Below are 20,149 nucleotides of genomic sequence, written 5' to 3' on the forward strand. Positions count from 1 at the left end.
AGAGAGAAATAACACACTTACTAGTGACTTTTTTTGGTTCAAGAATAGATTCTTGGGAGGTAAGCCATGGTCAAAGGGTGCTGCAACCACTGACCTCCACCTGGTTTTAGCTGAAAGGCTGCCTCTTCCCTGGATGTGGCGGCAGAGATGAAAAGGAAATGCTATTCATGGAAACAGAACTATATTTATCTGATAGAGGTGGATCTTCAGTCCTAGAACATATTCTAGTTCACTCTTAATTATATAAAATACATGACTTAGGAACAAAATATTAGTTCCTAACCATGATTTCTAGGGTTCTGTAATTCTGTTAAAATATCCCAAGGAGACTCTGGCCAGAATGGAAAGGCTGGAGCCGAAGTAGGAAACAACTAGAAAACAACAAAACATCGGATGCAGCTGTTTCCAGCCCACATCTGACTGAGAGCCCGAAGAGGGACAGGGGCCAGCCCGCCCTCACCCTCGCTCGCTGTGTGGGGACAATCTCCCGGCTCTGGCTCAGAGCGTGAGGGTGTTGGTGAACCGAGGAGGCAGAGAGCCCTCCGTGAGGCAGCAGACGGGGAGGGCCAGCCTCCAGGAGGGGCCGGGAACCGTCTTAGACAATTACCCATGGACGAAAAGAGCCTGTGTGGAAACCCCGGTTTCCAGAGAAGTTCCAGCACACCGATGGAGGAAAAAAAAAACAAAAAACAAAAAACAAAACACACACACACACACACACACACACACACACACACACACACACACGAGTTTGGAAGCATTGAGAAGGGTAAGAGGAACGGTCTGACTCTACCCCGATCACCTCTCCAAGGGGGCAGGGTGGAGGGCCAGGAGAGACCTCAGCTCGTGATCTCTCCCATGGGGGAAAGTGACAGGGTGACAGGGGGTGAGGGAGCACCTGGCCTCCTCAGCCATGCAGGACGCTGCCGAAGAGGCCCAACATCTCTCTCACCCTCGCCAGACCACTGCATCTTGAGCCGTATGACTAGGGAGTCGTATGCAGGGAGCAGCTGGGAGAAGGCAGACAGGACTCTCGGAGGGCATCAGAGGGACCCAGGTCCTACTGCACTGCAGACCCCGCCAGAAAATCCACCCTGCCCGTGGATCCCCACCCCCACGGGCCCACACCCACACACCCCCACCCTGCTGCTGGCTCCCTGTGTGCACTCCTGATGGCAACACAAGCAAGCTTTGACAGCCAGCCAGGGAGAACTGCAAAGCCAGTGCGAACCTGCGGGCCAGGGAGCGGCCACAAACAACAGCTGTAGTCGGCCCCTGGGGAAGCAAAAGGGAGCTGTCAGCGCCTGCCCGCCTGCCCGCCTGCCCTGGGGCACTGCAGCGTGGAGAGAAGGCACAGAAACTCAAGAATTCTGCCCCAAGAGGGAGCAAGAGACACAGGGCAGGTGGGTCCACACAAGGTCTGAAAAAGCATCTGAATCCCCAGCAGGGCTGACAGAGGTTACGTGTCTCCTGAAGTCGGTGAGGCAAGATGAAAGCGATCACTGCTACTTCAAGGGCAACACAGCAACACAGGACTCCGTGGAACATGACAGGGAAACACCGACACCACCACGTATCTCCATAACTGTTCGGTAACTGACCCCAAAACGGGGAGATCTGCGATCTACCTGGTGAGGAATTCAGAACGGGTCTTTTAAGGGAGCTCAGTGAGCTACAAGAAGACACAGAAAGACAGTTCAATCAATCAGGAAGATTATACATGAAAAGAATGAGTGGTTTAACAGAGAGAGAGAAATCATAAAAAAGAACCGCACGGAAATTCTGGAGCGGAAGATCCTATGAACAAAATGAAAACAACACGACGGAGAATGCACCAACGTCATGATGCATCAGGAGGAAAGAATGTGTGAATTACAGGACAGACCTCTGAGGACAACAGAACAGGACAAAAAGAGTGAAGGGGGTAAAGAAAGGCCACGTGATCGTGGGATACCATCAAATGAGGCAATCTGAGCATTACTGGAGCCCAGAAGGAGGGGAAAGGAGGGGCAGAAGGCTTCTTCAAGGAACAATGGCTGAAACGTCCCAAGTCTGGAAAGAGGTCTGGGTATTCCAAGTTCACGAAGCTCACGAGGTTCACCAAACAAACTCACCTTCAGGAGATCCTCTCCAGACACCTTATAACAGAACAGGACCACACACAAAGAGGGAATCTTCAAGGCAGCAAGAGAAGAGCTTGCACCTCACAAGGAACCCCATAAGGCCGCAGATTTCTGGCCAGGAGGGAGCAAGAGGATACGTTTAGAGTCCGAGAGACACCAAGTGCCCATGAGAACACGACCCCACAGAGCTGTCCTTCAGAAATGAAGGCGAGGAGACAAACACACTCCCAGACAGAGAGGAGGAGATTGCCAGCAGCAGGCCCGCCTCACAGGAAATCCCGAGAAGAGTCACCAAGCCGCAGTGAAAGGCGCAGATGAGAACGTGAGCGGGGCCGAGGAAACACTGGCGGAGATGAGCAGCCAGACTCAGGCCCCTCACGCTGCCGGGAGGAGGGGTGTCAGCCACTTAACTCTGCATAAAGGTGAAAGAACAGAGTACTAAAAATACAGTCATAACCATTTGTTAATGAACACACAATATAAAGAGCTGAGCTGTGACACTGAGAACATAAAAAGGGGGAAGTCAAAGGGTTTTAAAAAGAGTTTTTGTGTGCTTTTGAAGTCAGCTTATGACCAGTGCAAAGTAGAACCTTACCTATAAGATGTTTTATGTAAGCTTTGTGGTAACCACGAAGTAAAGACCTGCAGCGGATTCCCAAAACACAGAGGATGGAATCAGAGCATACCATGTGGGAAACCGTTAATTCACAACAGACATCGCAAGAGAAGACCAGAACAAGAGAACTACAAAACAGTCAGGAAATAAGATGGCATTAGTACATCCTTACCTATCAGCAATTACTCTAAATATAAGTGGGTTAGATTCTCCAATCAAAAGGCAGAGAGCTGCCGGACCAATTAAAAAAACGAGACCCAGCCATACCCTTCCGACAAGACTCACTGTAGCTTTAGGGACACACAAATTGGCTCAAAAGGATGGAAAAAGATCCTCTACAAATGGAAACCAAAAGAGAGGAGAGGCCACATGTATTACAGCGGACGAAACAGACTTTTAGCCAAAACCTGTGACGAGAGACAAAGAAGGTCATGTCACTATTTGCTGAGGAGGGCCAGCTCGTCCAGAGGACATGAACACTGTAAACACACATGCACCCCAGGTCAGAGCACCCACGCGCCACGCAAATGCCGACCAGGGGAGGAAGATCGCTTCTGGACCCCAGCTGCTTAGCCCCAGAAGCTCCATGCACACAGCCCTGAAAGACACCAGGCACCATCTTGCATGCCGTCTGTGGCGAGAAAACCGGTGGCGTTTTGTGAACAGGACGGCGGGCTCCAGGAGAACCCTCGGAAAACCAAACCAGAGGAGCAGACTTAACAGACTGGGAAGAACTGAGATCATCGCAGAAGTCGCTCCCAGGAAGGTCCTTGCAGACCTTTCCTGCCGCCGCACTAGCGTTTACGCAACCCCCACACATGTGCACGCAATCGAAGTCACGGACACGCGTCTCTCCCACGTTCATCCCACCACACACTCCCCTGGTCTCTTTACGCCTGTGTGTTACATAGGTTTCGGGGCTCAGAGATCACCAGGTGTGTGCAGGCCTCTCACAGCAGTGCTACCTGGAGGGCAGAGCGCCATGAGATCAGCGAATGTGCTCAGGGAGGGATGGGCTCATCCCTGGTGCTCACACAGCAACCTGGGCACATGGGTCATCCAGGGATCCGTCCAGGTACCCACCCACTCATGGGAGCAAAGGGAAGATGTATAACTGGCCCACACCCAGGCCACCGGGCAAGGGCAGCGGGGCGCGCTTTCTATTGGTTAGGAAGAAGCTTTAATATCGGCCTCACCTCCATAGGTTCCCGCTCAAATGAGCCAGATCCAGTTACCACCACCACCCAGGGACCCAGGCAGGGACAGGCTCTGTCCTCTCCTAGCATTAAGACTTCTGGGGGGGGTCTTTGGAGGGGTTGAGGTGATTAGCCTTGTGCACAGGAACCAGAGGCCGGCATAGGCAGCTTCCCACCTTGTTCCTCCAGGGCCCAGCACCATCTGGACCAGAAGCCGCCGTAGAACTTCTGGTCCCTGGCTGTGCATTAGAATCACCTGGGGGGGGCGCCTGGGTGGCGCAGTCGGTTAAGCGTCCGACTTCAGCCAGGTCACGATCTCGCGGTCCGTGAGTTCGAGCCCCGCGTCGGGCTCTGGGCCGACGGCTCGGAGCCTGGAGCCTGTTTCCGATTCTGTGTCTCCCTCTCTCTCTGCCCCTCCCCCGTTCATGCTCTGTCTCTCTCTGTCCCAAAAATAAATAAAAAACGTTGAAAAAAAATTAAAAAAAAAAAAAGAATCACCTGGGGAACTTTGTAAGCTACCGATGCCAGGACTGTGCCCAAAGATTGATCTAACGGGTCTGAGGAGGGGCCCTGGCACCAGTATTTAATAATATGGTCCTAATGCACCAATGGCTCTAAGCAGACGTACCTGTAAGTACCTTTCAAAGGACGTAAGATTCCAGGTTCACTTGCTTTACATTTTACAATCACTTTCCATGCTACAGGCAGGGGCCACAAAAAATCTCAGTTTAAAAATACACTTTAGGGGCGTCTGGGGGCTCAGTCAGTTAAGTGTCCAACTTCAGCTCAGGTCATGACCTCACAGTTCGTGAGTTCAAGCCTTGCATTGGGTTCTCTGCTGTCAGCACAGAGCCTGTTCTGAATCCTCTGTCCCACCCCTCTCTCTCTGCCACTCCCTTGCTCGCACTCTCTCTCTCAAAAATAAATAAACTTAAAAAAAATACACTTTAGTGTTTATTTATTTTTGTGAGAGAGAGAGCTCACGTGAGTCAGGGACTGGGGGAAGGAGGAGGAGGAGGAGGAGGAGAGGGAGAGAGAGAGAGAGAGAGAGAGAGAGAGACACCCAACCAGGCTTAGAGACCGATATGGGCCTTGAACTCACAAACTGTGAGACCATGACCTGAGCCAAAATCAAGAGTTGGATGCTTAACCGACTGAGCCACCCAGGTGTCCCTAAAAATACACTTTAAAAGTATTTTTCCCAGAGTGCCTGGGTGGCTCAGTCAAACATCTGACTTCGGCTCAGGTCACGATCTCACGGGTCCGTGAGTTCGAGCCCCACGTCGGGCTCTGTGCCGACAGCTCGGAGCCTGGAACCCGCCTCGGATTCTGTGTCTCCCTCTTTCTCTCTGCCCCTCCCCCGCTCACGCTCTCTCTGTCTCTCAAAAACAAATAAACATTAAAAAAATTTTTTTTAAGTATTTTTCCCTTTTCCCTATCATCTCTGGCAATGACCACCAAGATTATTAAATTATTTTGCTTTTTATTTCCATCCCTTTATTAACTACTTGGATTTGCTATTTTAGATTTCATCATTTTGTGCCAGGCCTACTGCGATAATCTTTCTGACAGTTCTGGTTCCAGTTCTGCGTTTACATATTTAGCCTCCTACGTTCTGACTGTATTTCCTAGCCCCGAAGTACCAGATCGAATTCACCATCAATCATACCCGGCAGTCTCCGGGCAACGTGAAGGCCACGCGTGTCAATGGTCGGCACGTGAACTGGCAAAGAAACGTGCAGGCCTGTAACGAGAAGTCAGGCCATCCGAGGTCTTCGGCGGAAAATGAACGTCATGGGGTTAGTGGAGACTGTACGGAGTGAGTCGAAACACTAGAAGAGCAAAGGCAAATTCAAATACAGGAAGTCAGGTCCCAGGTACCCCTGCAAGTGGCGAGGCCACGCTGGCAACCACGTGCGGCGGGTGCCCTGACCCACTGGCGCAGACGAGGCGGTGAGCTCTGGCTTGTGCTCGCCACGCCCGACTCCTCCAGCCACCAAAAGTCAATCCAAAACCACAGCCACAGTCTCAGTGAGCGGTGGACGCCGGGGAAGGAGGTCAAGCAGGGTCAGAGACTGGTGGGCGATGGGGTGGGGGGAGGACTAATGGAGCCGCTGGACAGGGAAGGCCCCTCTGAAGGGCGGCCTGTGTGCAGGGACTTGCGTGGTGACGGGAAGGGTCTCTAAGCGAAATGGGAGTTTTCTCCGACAGGTCCTCCTACAGTCCAGCAGGCCCGAGATACCAGCAGCCTGCCTCCAGAAAACTCTGGACCGGCAGCACAGACGAGGGCAGGGAGAGACCTGGGCCTCAGGAAAACAGGCCCCCGATTATGTAGAGACACCTGCTCCTCCCTACTTCCCAAGGACAGCAGGAGTACCCGCGAGGAACAAACCGCGTAACTCTGGGATCCTGCTGAGCCCCTGCCACAGGGCAGCTGGACTCTGTTCATCCCAGGGCTCCTGGGGCCAGGACGGAAGGGGGACAACACGAGGAGTCACTGGGACCACACCGGAGAAGGACTCTCCCAGGCCCCCAGGCCTCACACCCACGTGCCCCGCAGGCAAGAGCAAAGGAACCCGGGCCGTGTCGGCAACGGCTGCCCACAGAACCACGCAGGCTCCGAGCTGCTGGACCTCAAGTCGTCATCGAATAGGAAGTGAGCTCCTGCTTCTAAGCAGCAGCCCTGGGGAGACGCACCCCCAGAGAGGACGGAAGGGCACGCAGCCCCACAGTTCCACGACCTCCGTGAACCAGATCACTCCTCTGACTTACACTATTCTAGGGCATGGGAAAAACTTCTATAAAAATTAATTACACAGGGGCACCGGGGGGGGGCCCAGTCAGTGAAGTGTCCGACTCTTGGTTTCGGATCAGGTCACGATCTCACGGTTTGTGAGTTCAAGCCCCACATCGGGCTCTGCGCTGCCTGGGATTCTCTCTCTCCCTCTCTCTCTTTCTGCCCCTCCTCTGCTCACTCACTCTCTCTCAAAACAAATAAACTTTAAAAAATTACATAAAATGAACATAATCGTGTTCCTAACAACTAACAACAACAGCACACACATGTGTGAAAACTTCAGGCCAATGTCACTTGAATATAGACTTCCATTTAAAAATATTAGTAAACTGGGGCGCCTGGGTGGCGCAGTCGGTTAAGCGTCCGACTTCAGCCAGGTCACGATCTCGCGGTCCGTGAGTTCGAGCCCCGCGTCAGGCTCTGGGCTGGGCTGATGGCCCAGAGCCTGGAGCTCGTTTCCGATTCTGTGTCTCCCTCTCTCTCTGACCCTTCCCCGTTCATGCTATGTCTCTCTCTGTCCCAAAAATAAATTAAAAAAAAAAAAAAAAAATATTAGTAAACTGAGGGGCCTAGCTGGCTCTGTGAGAAGAGCATGTGACTCCTGATCTTGGAATTGTGAGTTTGAAACCCACTGGGTGTAGAGATTACTTAAGTAAATAAATAAAATGTAAACAAACAAAAAATAAATTAAATATTAGTGAATTGAATATGGTTTTGCATTGGATAATTAATAGACTATGACCAGGCAAAGGTTATTTTAGGAACATAAGAACTGCTCAGCTTTAGGAATCTATTAATAGATGATAATCTCAACAGCTGCCAAAAAGACATTTGGTAACGTTACACATCCACTTCTGATTACAAGCCTGGGAGATCGCCCAACAATCAGCAGGTGATAAATAAATGGCTGGTGAGGGAATACGGACTCACAAAACACCGTAACTTGTAATCATAAAACAAGTTCATATTAAGGTTTAAAAGAAGGCTAAACAAATATTAGTAATGTGAGTGTCCGACTTAGAAATCAAAAGGACAACAGAATAAACACAAAGAGAGAAAAGGAAGGAAATTAAGAAAACAGGAGAAATCAATGAAAAGAACAAAGATACAAAACAGAAGGTCAATGGAACCAAAAACTATTGGTTTAAAAAGACTAACAGACAAACTTCTGGAAGCACTGCCTCAAAAAAAGAAGAAAAAATACAAATTAGTAGCATTATTAATAAAAACAGAACAAAACTGAATTTCAAATAAAGCAGATGTTAAAAAAATTCTATCAAGAGCTTCTTTCCAATAAACTTGAGGACTTAAATTAATAACCAAAACTGACTCAAGAAGAAACAGAAAGCCTGAATGCTCCCATAATTAATACAAAAATAACAGCAGGAGCCTAAAATTTTCCTATAAAGGAAACATCACACTCAGATGGTTCTATGGACAAGTCCCACCAAAATGTCAAGAAACATACCTTTCTTTCCATCATCTACTGTATCTTCTAGAACACAGACAAGAACTCTCCCTGGTTCACTCTTAACCTTGGGACTAACACAAGATAAGGATCATATGAGGAAAAGAAAATCATGGGCCCATCCCATCCGCGAATATGAATAGAAAAATACTAATTAGCAACCAGAATCTACCAACAGATGAAAAAGAGAAGACAGTGTAGCAATGTTGGTTTCATCTCAGAAATGGAACGATCACTTAATATCAGAAAGCTATAAATGCCATTTAGCGAACTAAAGAAATAAACGGAATTACCTCAATGCAGAAAAAGCATTCAATAAAATTCAACGCCCATTCATGAGAAAGCCCCATAGGAGGAAAAAATCAGACTTTGTCAGTCTGTTAGGTTGCTCGATGCTACGTTAAGTCAGTCGGAAACGGGTAAATTCCAGAACTGTTACTAAAAATCAGAAAGGAAGAAGGTGTTACTATCACTGTTATCGCTCCTCTCGAACTGGAGGTCCAGTGGGAGTAACTGGACAGTGGTGAGGACAGCGTTAGGACCGGAGAGGAGGAACAAGGCCACTGGGTCTCGGGGCAACGGCGACACGGGCACAGCGCAGGGGAGGAGCTCAGACGCGGGCCACACGCCTGCACCTGCGCCCGGGCTCTGGTTCTCAGCAGTCCCATGGCCCCAGACAAGTCCCCGCTGATGCCCCCGCCTCAAACCGGGGGTGACAACAGTACCTGTCTGTACCTCACTCCTCTCTGGGTTAGTATCCAGCTGCTCCCATGGCACAGGAAACACAGAAGGATCAACAGACGTCTTTTTCAAACAACAGTTTTATCGAGGAAGTGATTGTAAGCACTCAACAGCTTGTACCCACCAATGACCAGGAAAAAAACCTAAAGGAGAGTCTTTCCAAGAGCAGAACAACCTCTAGAGTGCCCAGATACAAATCTACCAAATGATGGGCACAAGCGCCACAGAAAAAAGTCACAGATGTTCACTGAGAGGCATCAGAGGAGGCCAAATACACGGAGAGATCGTGTTCACCAACACTCCTGCTGAGTTCCCAAGAGGGTTTTTTGTGGCATTCATGAAGCTGCTTACATGGGGCGCCTCGGTGGCTCAGTCGGTTGAGCGTCCGACTTCGGCTCAGGTCGTGATCTCGAGCCCCGCATCGGGCTCTGTGCTGACGGCTCGGAGCCTGGAGCCTGCTTCCGATTCTGGGTCTCCCTCTCTCTCTGATCCTCCCCCCGTTCATGCTCTGTCTCTCTCTGTCTCAAAAATAAATAAACGTTAAAAAAAAAAATTAAAAAAAAAAAAAAAAAGAAGTTGCTTACAGTACCTCTACGGGAGGTAAGGACCGGGAAGAGGCACATCACCAGACACAAGGCCTGTTCATAAAGCTGATCGAAGCTGTGTGGAATCGGGCAGGGCCAGGGAGAACAGAACTTAGCCTGCAGCCGGGCCCACGGCCTCTTCTTTTGGTTCAGCCCACAAGCGAAGAGCGGCTTTCACAAAACAAATAGTTGAAAGCAATATCGAAAGGGTAGTATTTTGGGACACAAGAAAATTCTAGACGATTTGCCTCTCAGCATCCGTAAATAAAGTTTTACCGGAGCCCAGCCACACTCGCCTGTCTGCATGCTGTTTATGGCCGCGAAGCTGAAGACCGGTGACAGAGCGGGCGTGGTTCTCGCAGCTGCAAATGCGTGCGTGCCTACCCTTTCTAGAAAAAGCCTGCTAAGCTCTGGGGTCCAGGATCCAGAGAACGCCGCAGGCACGCGTAACTTTTGCATACAGCAGAGGTAACATCACGGAGCCATGTGGGGAGGATGAAAAGCTGGTTATTCCTACTGGGCAAAAAAAAAAAACCAACGGCACCTCTGTCTCAACACAACACAGGAAAATCAACTCCAGGTGGATTAAGGACTGAAGTGTCAAAACACAGTTTTCATCTTTTAAAGAGAATAAGTATCTTTCTGGCCTTAGGACAGAGGAGGATTTCTTCACTAAGACACCAAAAACATGAAATGTAAGCGCGAAGGCCGAGCAATTTAATTACATTAAAATTAAGAACTCAGCCATCAAAAAACACCTAAAAGAAAGTGAAGGGGGCAAGTTCTGAATGATGATTTTAATGTGACTTTACCTCCCTTGGCCCTCTACCGTCGATTCTTATGTTATTCTTCCATAAAACTGTGTTTCAGGCCAGACTGGCTGCTTTTCTTCTCTTTGCAAAACTTACTCCTGAGAGAGCACACGCTAGCAGAGGAGGGGAAGAGAGAGAGGGAGACAGAATCCCAAGCAGGCTCCATGCTGCCAGCGCAGAGCCTGACGCGGGGCTTGAACTCATGAACTGTGAGATCATGACCTGAGCCGCGACCAATGGTCAGATGCTTAACCGACTGAACCAGCCAGGCACCCCCCTACTGCGAATTTTATACTATGTGTTTCAGGTCGGACTGGAGCTTTTCAGGTGCTTACACACCCCAGGGGACAGGTGGCCCCTGCACCCGTCGGCACAGGTCTGCACGCTGCTTCTGCAGAGGTGTGGGTTTTTCACGTTTGCTTTTCCTAGTTCTCTGGGTGAACTAGGTCTTAGGCAATTTATTTTTTCGAGAATCCAAGAGCAATGTTTTTTGAGCCCCTCCAACATCTGGGTAGATCTTTCCTGACTTCTACATCTGTAATGCCAACGTAACTAAATAGTAAGAATCCCGAGTCCACCTGTTTCCCTACAAATCCTGCAGTCCCAGCTCCCTCTTCTTCCAGCAGTTAGGGCTGCAGAGCAAATCTAAAAGCAACTCTGACTGGTTTTTTTTGAAAAGAACCTATTGTTTCTTACAATATGTTCTCTCCTGGAACATAAAAGCCCTTTTAAGGGCAGACCCACAGCAGGCTAAGTGCTCGCTCTCTGTGAAAGGACCCAAGTGCCTCTAAAAAACCATACTTTGTTCAACATCCCATCTAGGTCAGAAACTTACCATTCTCATCACACTTTACTTTGAAATCTGTATTACTGTCCAAACTACAACGTCCACGTTGGGGCAGAAAACCACGGGGCAAGACAGCCGTGCCTGCTTCCCAGGCCTGGGGCCAGGCCACGCAGGGCTCCGCACCAGGACACAGGGTGAGGGGTCAGTGTGGGGCTCCCCGAGGCTATGGCACCTGCTTACCAGGTCCCCTTTTCCTCCAGAAGCATCTGAAAACTTCCACTGTCTTTCCGCACAGGGTTTTAGTTCATTCTGCCAGGTGCTGCCCTCATACGTGATCATTTGTTCCCGTCCACTTACCCGTCTCTTGTAACTTGTGTTTAGTTCATTCGCTGAAATTCATCTAGTCGACAAGTTAAGGGTAACTTTCGTCTAGCACCTTGCCAGCCACAGAAGAGACATAGGTCTCCACCTGACGAGATTCCATTCCAGGGGAAAGTCGGTGGTGGTTCTTTCCTCCTGAACCATTCAGTTCCGAAGCCCGTTAGATGGGCCAATCGAGGGAGCACCTGCACCGGGGTTGGGGAGGGGAGAGCCACAGGGCCCAGAGTGAGGACATCCGCGTGGGGGAGGGGGAGAGCCACAGGCCCGGAGTCAGGACATCCACGTGGGGGAGGGGTGCAGCAGCCAGCACAGGGTGGAGGGAGTCCTATCCGGGGAAAATGGCTAGCCCAGCAGCGATGAGGCGCCTGCCCACGGGGCAGGGGTTGCTGGAGCCCAAGGTGGGTGTAGACGACACGCACCCTGGACAGCGGTGACAGCAGCAACAGGAGACACGGGATGCATTCACCAACTCGATCTATTAAGGACAACAACATGTTCCTCATGACCGGACAAGGGAATTATAAACAAAGGGAAGAAACAAGCCCGATGCCCATGGTGTGCACACACACACACACACACACAGTTCCCGTGGCTCGGACACTGAGCGGGCCTGGGAGCTGACACACCACAAAGGCAGTGGGCACACAGACAGCAGATCTGGCTTCCGCCAAGAGGGAGGAGAAATGGCGGCTCCGGGGGCAGGGAGAGTAGAGGAGGCGCTGGACACCCCAGTGAGCTAAGAAGGCAGCCAGAGCCGCCGGCAAGGGCGCAGACGCCCACCTGAAGGGGCCCCCACTGGACAAAGCGGACACACCGTGAGCACCGACACAGGACACAGGAGGCAGAGCGTCTACGCCCTTGAGGAACCCCGCCCACGTGAGCCCGCGATGATATGAACAAGAGGTCACACTGAGAGTAAGAGCAGGACACTCACACTTCACGGTACTTTCCAGAAAACGCGACTCATCACAGGGGGAAAAGGAGGCAGACAGTGGAGCAGCCTGGCAGGGTCCTCCACGTGGGGAGACCCGGGCGAGCACCGCAGTCACGGGGTGGCGGGAAACATGCCCTGGGACGGATGCTGGGCCATCAGCGGCCTCCCTTCTGGGAGATCCCTGCCCCCGGAGGCACTACCTGCATCTAACTGTGAGCAACCCCCGCCACCCCCACCCCCCAGCCCAAGGGCCCCTCCACAAAACAGCTGACCCTCTTCAAGATCGACAAGGTCACGGAAGTGCAGAGGGCGCACTGTTTCCAGGCTGGGCGCTTCTATGCAGGGTGCACTGGGAGGCCCGGGCTCCTGCGGTGCTGATGCAGAAGGTCCCAGTCTGCAGCAATGGGTCAAGTACTCAGGGATGAGGTCGGCCATTGGTTCTTGAGCAGTTTGCGGGTGGGGGTGAGGGGCCCTTCTCTGAGCCACAGAACACCCAAGCGAAGCTGGCCGAGCGTTGGGACATTATGGCGGCCGCTACCACGCACGGGGACACGCAGTCGGAGGAGCCCTTCCTTCCCAGACCGGGGGCCGCTCCACCTGCTGGAGGCTGAGCGCAACCCACAAGGCCCCAAATGGGCCCAGCAGGGCAGACCCCGCGAGGACAACGCGACATGCTCTGCCAGGACCTTTAACACGGTGATCAGATCTCGGGAGGATCTGAAAGTTCCCAAAAGTGCCCCTCACAACTTAAAATGTTTGACCTGCTTCTAAATCTGCTTCTCTTCAAAAGTTGCTTTTAACGCTGTGTAAAATGATTAACTCCATTTGGCTTATTTGTTACAATCACAACATAATTTTCTATCATCTTTCAATGCAAATGAACTCTATTCGTAGTACAACGAAGCTTTCACAAGCTACCTGGAAACCTAGTGAGTACCAAAAATATGCGTATTTGGAAATTACTCCTGAGTTTCAAAACCTAATGAAGAAAACATTTAGGATGCATCGTGTTTGTAACAGGAAGCACACCTATAAGAGTGAACTTCAGACCGTGCGTTAACACGTGGTGTATTTTATTCATAATTTACAGAAAACCAAATGTCTGAAATAAACACATTTCTGTTTTATCTTAATTTTTTTCTTGTAAGGGATTTAAGAATATTCTGTGAAATCAGAAATTTTTAATGTTCATTCTTATTTTTGGGAGAGAGAGAGAGAGCGTGAGAGCCTGAGTGGGGGAGGGACAGAGAGGGAGACACAGGATCAGAAGCAGGCTCCAGGCTCTGAGCTGTCAGCGCAGAGCCCGAACTCGTTAGCCCTGAGATCACGACCTGAGCCGAAGTCAGACACTTAACCGACTGAGCCCCCCAGGCGCCCCAAGAATTTTCTGTGAAGTTTAAGGCTTATGTAGAGCAAAACCCTGACATAATGCAAGCTCTTCACTAAGTGGCTGTCAGTCCTGGCCTCGGTGAGAAGGCTTTCCAAGAGGCTCTGTTAGTTATTTAAGGGGTCCCGGCTGGTGGGGAGGGGTCTTTGGCCAGAAAGAAAGGTTTGGAGAATTCAATCAGAAAACCTTGATAATGCTCCAATATGAAAAATTATACGTGCATCACTGCTACAAGTAGGAAATCAAAGTATGTATTGTGATGTCAAGCATTTCAGTTTTTTACCCGAAAAAATTCCCTTGAAACCCATCTCCCAGAGAAAAGGGATAAAGCCATGTCACTGGTTGGCCATGTCGGCCCCTTCTGAGCCCATGTCGCCCAGGTTAACGGGTCATTTATCCGCCAAGCCTGTCCCTCGGGCAGCAGAGTGCTTCACGGGAAGCTGCTTCTCAAGTCAGAAGCAAACAGGCAGGAACAACACAGATGGGAACTTGGAAAATAAAACAAATGCATTTCTCACTTAAAACAATGAGCACAAATGTGTATGTTTTAGAAAAGACAAAAATAAGAATAAGGAAAAAAGTCACCAAGAAATAAATTTGTCTATAGTGAAGCCAAGAAACATGGAATTTCGGGATGAAAATAACTCTGGAAACAACTGCTCCACCTACAGCCGAGAGCTCCACGCACGACAGGGCCTGTGTCCCAACACGTGCGGGGCTTCCTGGAAATCTGAGACCCGCCTGCTGTGGCCAAGGAGCCCGTGTGCCTTCCTGAGTTAAGACCCTGTGTCCAGGAGCCAGATGACAGATGGGGCATAGGCCTGGAGCACAAGGCCTGGGGCCGGGTGCTGGGGCGCCCCGACCCTGTGGGTGCCGGGCGCCAGGGTGACACTGGAGGTGGTCACGTGTGGGGACGAGACCCAAGAGGGGAGAGCTGCCGTGGCTCTCCTCACCGCTGTCACTTGAGGAACCCCCCCCTCGCCCCCGGGCAAGCAGAGACCCCAGGGCCCCCGCCCAGCAACATGGCTCCCAGACAAGAATGAAGCCAGACCACGCCAACGGCTCGCCCAGGCTCAGCCCGATCGAGGGTAAGCCTCTCCTCTCCAAGGGTCTTTTTCCCTTTAACACCTTCGTGAGGTCTCACTGGGTACTTCTGAAAGTCTTCATGGCTCTGCAAACCGGAGAGAACTCTCCAGCAGGGCCGGGGCCTCACCAGTCTCCCCCGCGGCAGGCCCACACTCGCTGGGCGGCCGTAGCTTCTAGAACTGCTCCCCGACTGCTCTCCGCACAAGCGCACTGGGGTCCGCTGAGCTTCGCCCACCTTTTACAGTCACTGTGACTGACCTCGATCTGCATTCTAATCCTTACTAACTGATTTTCTTCCCGAGGCTAGAACTCGATCCCTCATTAACGTGCTGCAGGGACCATGTGTAAACACTGGCACCTGCACTGAGCCCCCAACTCCACAGACTCAGGCTGTGAAAGTCAAACTCAAGACTTGTTTACACAAAGCAGATAGGATATTGATGGACACGAGGCCACAATGACTGGTCAGGCCAAAACTGACTAAATCTAGAAAAGTGACAAACATAATGATACGGATTTCAAGTTGACGTTTTGAGTAAAAATAAAATCTTTATTTGTGTTACCATTCCCTGAGTGAACGTACGAAACAGAAGACGATGGGTATTTGAGTTGGAAATGTTTTTAAGACTACAGCTAGTCACAGTTTTGCAATCCAATTTTAAGTCACCCATATGTATTTTCAGGAAAAGGACTCTGATACTTTATCCACATTATGACCTTTGTTTATACAAAGAAGGCCTATTTACTCGTAATGATCTTCACAAAGTTCACATACATGTGATATTTTGATGGTGTCCAAACCATTTTCACAGTCTAGGATATATCCATGGCATGTATCTGTAAATATTTTTAAGTGATATTGTTGATAATTTGCTGGTGACAATCTAGTTTTACATCCAAAATCTAAAATCCGCAGCCTGCATACTGGAAGAAACTGCACTTCTTGGGAACATGAAGCGATGGCCTTATTTCCTGAAATAAACAAAAACTCACCCGTTCTGACTAAAGTCAGGGCCAGTGGTTCCCCGTTTGGCCACCAAAGTCTCATCAGTGAAGAATATCGTAGTATGTGTCCCCTGTTTCCTTCATAGAAATTTAAATGGAAAAAGTATTTCTATTTTCCCAATAATACCGGGACCACAAACGTCCAAACTAAACATACTTTTTATCAGGTGCAGAATTTCAGTTAAGGGGGGATTCTGAAGAGCATTTTTCAGACAGGGTTCAAGTATTTGTGATGAAACTGCACCACCTAGTGGCCAAAATGAGACATAACTTAAAGATGTATTCAGATCGCCAAGCTAAGGGAATAAAATAGAAATCCCCGATGTTCATGTAAGAATTTAGCTAACAATTGTTCACTATATACGACTTACTGTAACTAAAATACAACATGTGCGTGATAAGGTCATTTCATCCGTCAAGTCATTTCAAGGGGTGCCTGGGTGGCTCAGTAGGTTGAGCGTCCAACTTTGGCTCGGGTCATGATCTCACGATTCCCCACCCAGTTCATGGGTTCAAGCCCCACATCGGGCTCTGTGCAGTCGGTGTGGAGCCTGCTTGGGATTCTTGGTCTCCCTCTCTCTCTGTCCCTCCCCCGCTCTCTCTCTCTCTCTCAAAAATAAACATTAAAAAAAAGATGCACATTCCCACAGAAATGCTTCTTTCAGATGACTGTCCATAATCTCTATAGACAGCTGATAGCTACATTAGTCCCTCGTTACAACTTTCACCGAGAAGGGCAGTAAAATACATACATTCACGTCAAATTAAACACACACACCAACTTCACATGTGAAAAGATGTACAACCTCCAGAAGATGCAGTTTACGTGGCCAAGAAAGAAGGTGAAGAGAGTTGGGGAGGGTGGCTCAGTCGGTTAAGTGTCCAACTTTGGCTCAGGTCATGATTTCACGGGCCGTGAATTTGAGCCCCGCATCGGGCTCTCTGCTGACAGCTCGGAGCCTGGAGCCTGGAGCCTGCTTTGGATTCTGTGTCTCCCTCTCTCTCTCTGCCCCTCCCCCACTCACTCTTGGTCTCTCTCTCTCTCTCTCAAAAATAAACATTAAAAAAATTTTTTTAAAAAGGTGAAGAGAGTAAAATCACAAAAACTTTAAATAAACTAAAAAAGAATCCAGTAAGAGAAATACTCTATTTCAAAATAAAGAATTTGAATGAGGGGCGCCTGGGTGGCTCAGTCAGTTAAGTGTCTGACTCTTGATTTCAGCTCAGGTCATGATCTCACGGATCATGAGTTCAAGCACCACACTGGGCTCTGGGCTGGTGGCAGGGAGCCTGCTTGGGATTCTCATTCTCTCTCTCTCTCCCCACCCCAACTCACACCATCACTCTCAAAATAAATAAATTTTAAAAAATAATCTGAATGAAAAGAAAAAGGATCTAAAATTTACATTCGATTAGAACGGACACGAAGTGGAGAAACCCAAAAGAGAATGTAGGAGGAGACAGAAGCAGGCCCGAGAAACCCCGAGCAGCACTTCCCGGTGAGGGAACCATCTCTGAATTGCCCCCTATCACTCTCAAGCATCTTATTTATGACGTTCAAAAAGCAAGTATTTTTAAAGCGTAAGAAACACTAATAAAACTGCTCTTCTGGCTGGTTTTCAAAAACTCCTTCATAAATGTGAAGGAAAAAAAATGCTGGCATGGGCTTCGTATCTTACTCTTAGCAGAGTTTATATTTCCTCTTGAAAAGAGAGCAAGTTGGTCAGGACAATGAAGAAAATGCCCAAAGCGGCCTGATTCACATATTTATTCTATAATGTGTTATTCAAGTCCATTAGTGCAATAAGAAATAGCTTTTCTTCCAACACAACTTCAAAGACCGGCTGGAGAGACAGCTGGGCTGCAGGCATGCGGAAAACACACGCTGCCTCCAAAGAAAATACAAAGTACCGAGACTAAAGGCAACTACGATTTATGTGAAAAGCAGAGGAAACCTCTACCGTTTGAGTTTTAAGTGAGAGACAGAGAAGGCAAGCAATTACTATTACGACGGGTATGTATAAACCAATAACGGCAGCAGGCAGACGCGGCCGACGCAGCTCGAAGAGATTCTCACAGCCGCCTCTCAGCAAACCAGGCGCGTTGGAGTCTGGATCCGAAGTACGGAAGGTACACACACCTTGCGAGCTTTCCGGAACACCTGTGAAAACTGCCCTCAGACTAGGCCTCAGAGAAAGCTCGACTCCAGATAATCGATCTTATATAGACCATATTCTTTGAACGTGAGATTGTATTAGAAATCGCCAGTAAAAAGACTTTTTAAAAACCCTTACGTTTCAAAGCTATGGAACAGACTCCTTAATAACCCACATGATAAAAAGAAATAAAGTATTTCATCTTAAAGTTCAAGGAACTGTTAATATTCATATTAAAAATTCAAAGATAAAGCATGCTTAAAGAGAAATGTACGGCCTTACATATATTTGTTTAAAATGACAAGAACTCAGGGGGCGCCGGGGTGGCTCAGTTGGTTAAGTGCCCGACTTTGGCTCAGGTTATGATCTCGCGATTCACGAGCTCAAGCCCTACACTGGGCTACACACTGACAGAACGAAGCCTGCTTGGGATTCTCTCGCCCTCTCTCTCTGCCCCAACCCTGCTCTTGCACTCTTGTTCTCTCTCTCTCTCTCTCTCTCTCTCAAAATAAATAAATAAACTTAAAATAGATAAATTAATTAATTTTTAAAAATGCCAAAGACTCAGGCACCTGGGTGGCTCAGTCGGTGGAGCGTCCGACTCTCGATTTCAGCTCAGGTCATGATCCCAGGGTCGTGGGGTTGAGCCCCGAGGCAGGCTCTGCACTGAGCGTGGAGCCTGCTGACAATTCGGTCTCCCTCTCCCTCTGCCCCTCTCCCTGACTCATGCTCTCTCTCCCTCTCAAAAAAAATAAATAAATAAAATAAAATAAAATAAAATGATAAAGGCTAAAAGAGCTAAGTATTTTACACAAGGACTAAAAACATAAATAACCAAGGAAATTAAAAGGAAAAATAAAGAATAGAAATCAATGAAATGAAAACAAAAGTTGTCTATCTACAAAACCAAAAGTTGATCCTTTGCTAGAGGGTGTCTATTTCAACTGTTTCTTTAAAGTCTCAAGGTAAAAGGACACAAAATTTTGGGAAGAAAAGGAAAACTGGAACTATAGGCGTATTTTTAAAATCATAAAGGCACAGCTGAAACATGTTTATGTCACGACTTTGGAAAACGTGGACGCAACAGTTGCCTGGAGAAAGGCTGGAGAAGGCACAGCCAGGGACGCCGATTTCCGCTCTCGCCTCTACAGCAAAGCTTCTTTGCCCCATGTGCAGCCCGCATGTGGGAGATGCTGGTTCCAGAAACCCTCGGGCCCTAGCCAGGCGGCCAGCCTCCTCCACTCACCCATGTGCCTTGCAAATATCATCTTCTGAGCACTCCAGGCAGTGAGGAATTTTGGCAAATTCTCGTCTATGTGAAAACCTTGATTTTTAACTGAGCACGCTGACTCCTGGAATAAAGATTTCACTTCATGGCCCCTTAGTGACAAAGATCTGGCCACTATCGCCGAAGTGGAAGCGGTAGGCACAGCTTCCAAGGAAGAGTCTGGAAGGAAAGGGGCATGCTTTTCTCCTTCTCCCCTTCCTGCTGGCTGGCAGGCAGTCCTGGCTGGACCTGGGACAGCTACCTTGGCCCATGAGGTGCCCTGAGGCACGGGGGTCACACGGGCGCCACCTCCAGACTCTGACTCAGGAGCTAAAGCACTTTCCACGTCATTTAAGCCACTAAGGTTTTCGATCTCTCCTTCACTCATAGGTGAACCTAATCCTAACTGATTCAAATATGAATTACCCAAAGAGACTCAAAAAGGAAATAGGAAAACAGAATATACTCACTCGAGAAATTGACTTGGCAAAACAAAAAGAAAGGATTCGTTCAAGAGAACAGAAAAGCTAGCAACATTAAGACTTCAATACGAAGAAAAGAGCAAGAGGGGGAACCAGCAGTGAAGAGAGAATAATCATCAGCCATTAAGGAAACGCAAATTAAAACACAAAATATTAGAAAGACTGACCGTTCCGAGTGCTGACGACGACGTGGGGAAGCTGGAATTCTCCTCTGCTGTGGTGGAAATGTAAATGGTACAACCACTTTGGAAAACAGCCCGGCGGGTTCCCGGAAAAGATAAATATACGTTTACCACGTGAGCCAGCAATCTTACTCTTAGGTGTTCA

General features: G+C 49.0%; 1 protein-coding gene across 9 annotated transcripts in view; it reads right to left on the bottom strand.

Moving 5' to 3' along the window:
- Window positions 1-20,149, bottom strand: part of TRAF3IP1 (TRAF3 interacting protein 1) — a 63,196-nt gene that overhangs the window by 12,321 nt on the left and 30,726 nt on the right. The window contains exon 17 of one of the 9 annotated variants that reach the window (XM_058699519.1): window positions 17,672-18,087. The exons of the other annotated variants lie outside the window; for them this stretch is intronic. Coding sequence (XP_058555502.1) covers window positions 18,004-18,087 — 84 coding nt within the window. The 3' untranslated portion in view covers window positions 17,672-18,003. Of the gene's footprint in view, window positions 1-17,671; window positions 18,088-20,149 lie in introns of those variants that run through there. 9 annotated transcript variants of the gene reach the window in all.

Source organism: Neofelis nebulosa, chromosome 2, assembly GCF_028018385.1.
Source record: "Neofelis nebulosa isolate mNeoNeb1 chromosome 2, mNeoNeb1.pri, whole genome shotgun sequence".
NCBI lineage: Eukaryota > Metazoa > Chordata > Mammalia > Carnivora > Felidae > Neofelis > Neofelis nebulosa.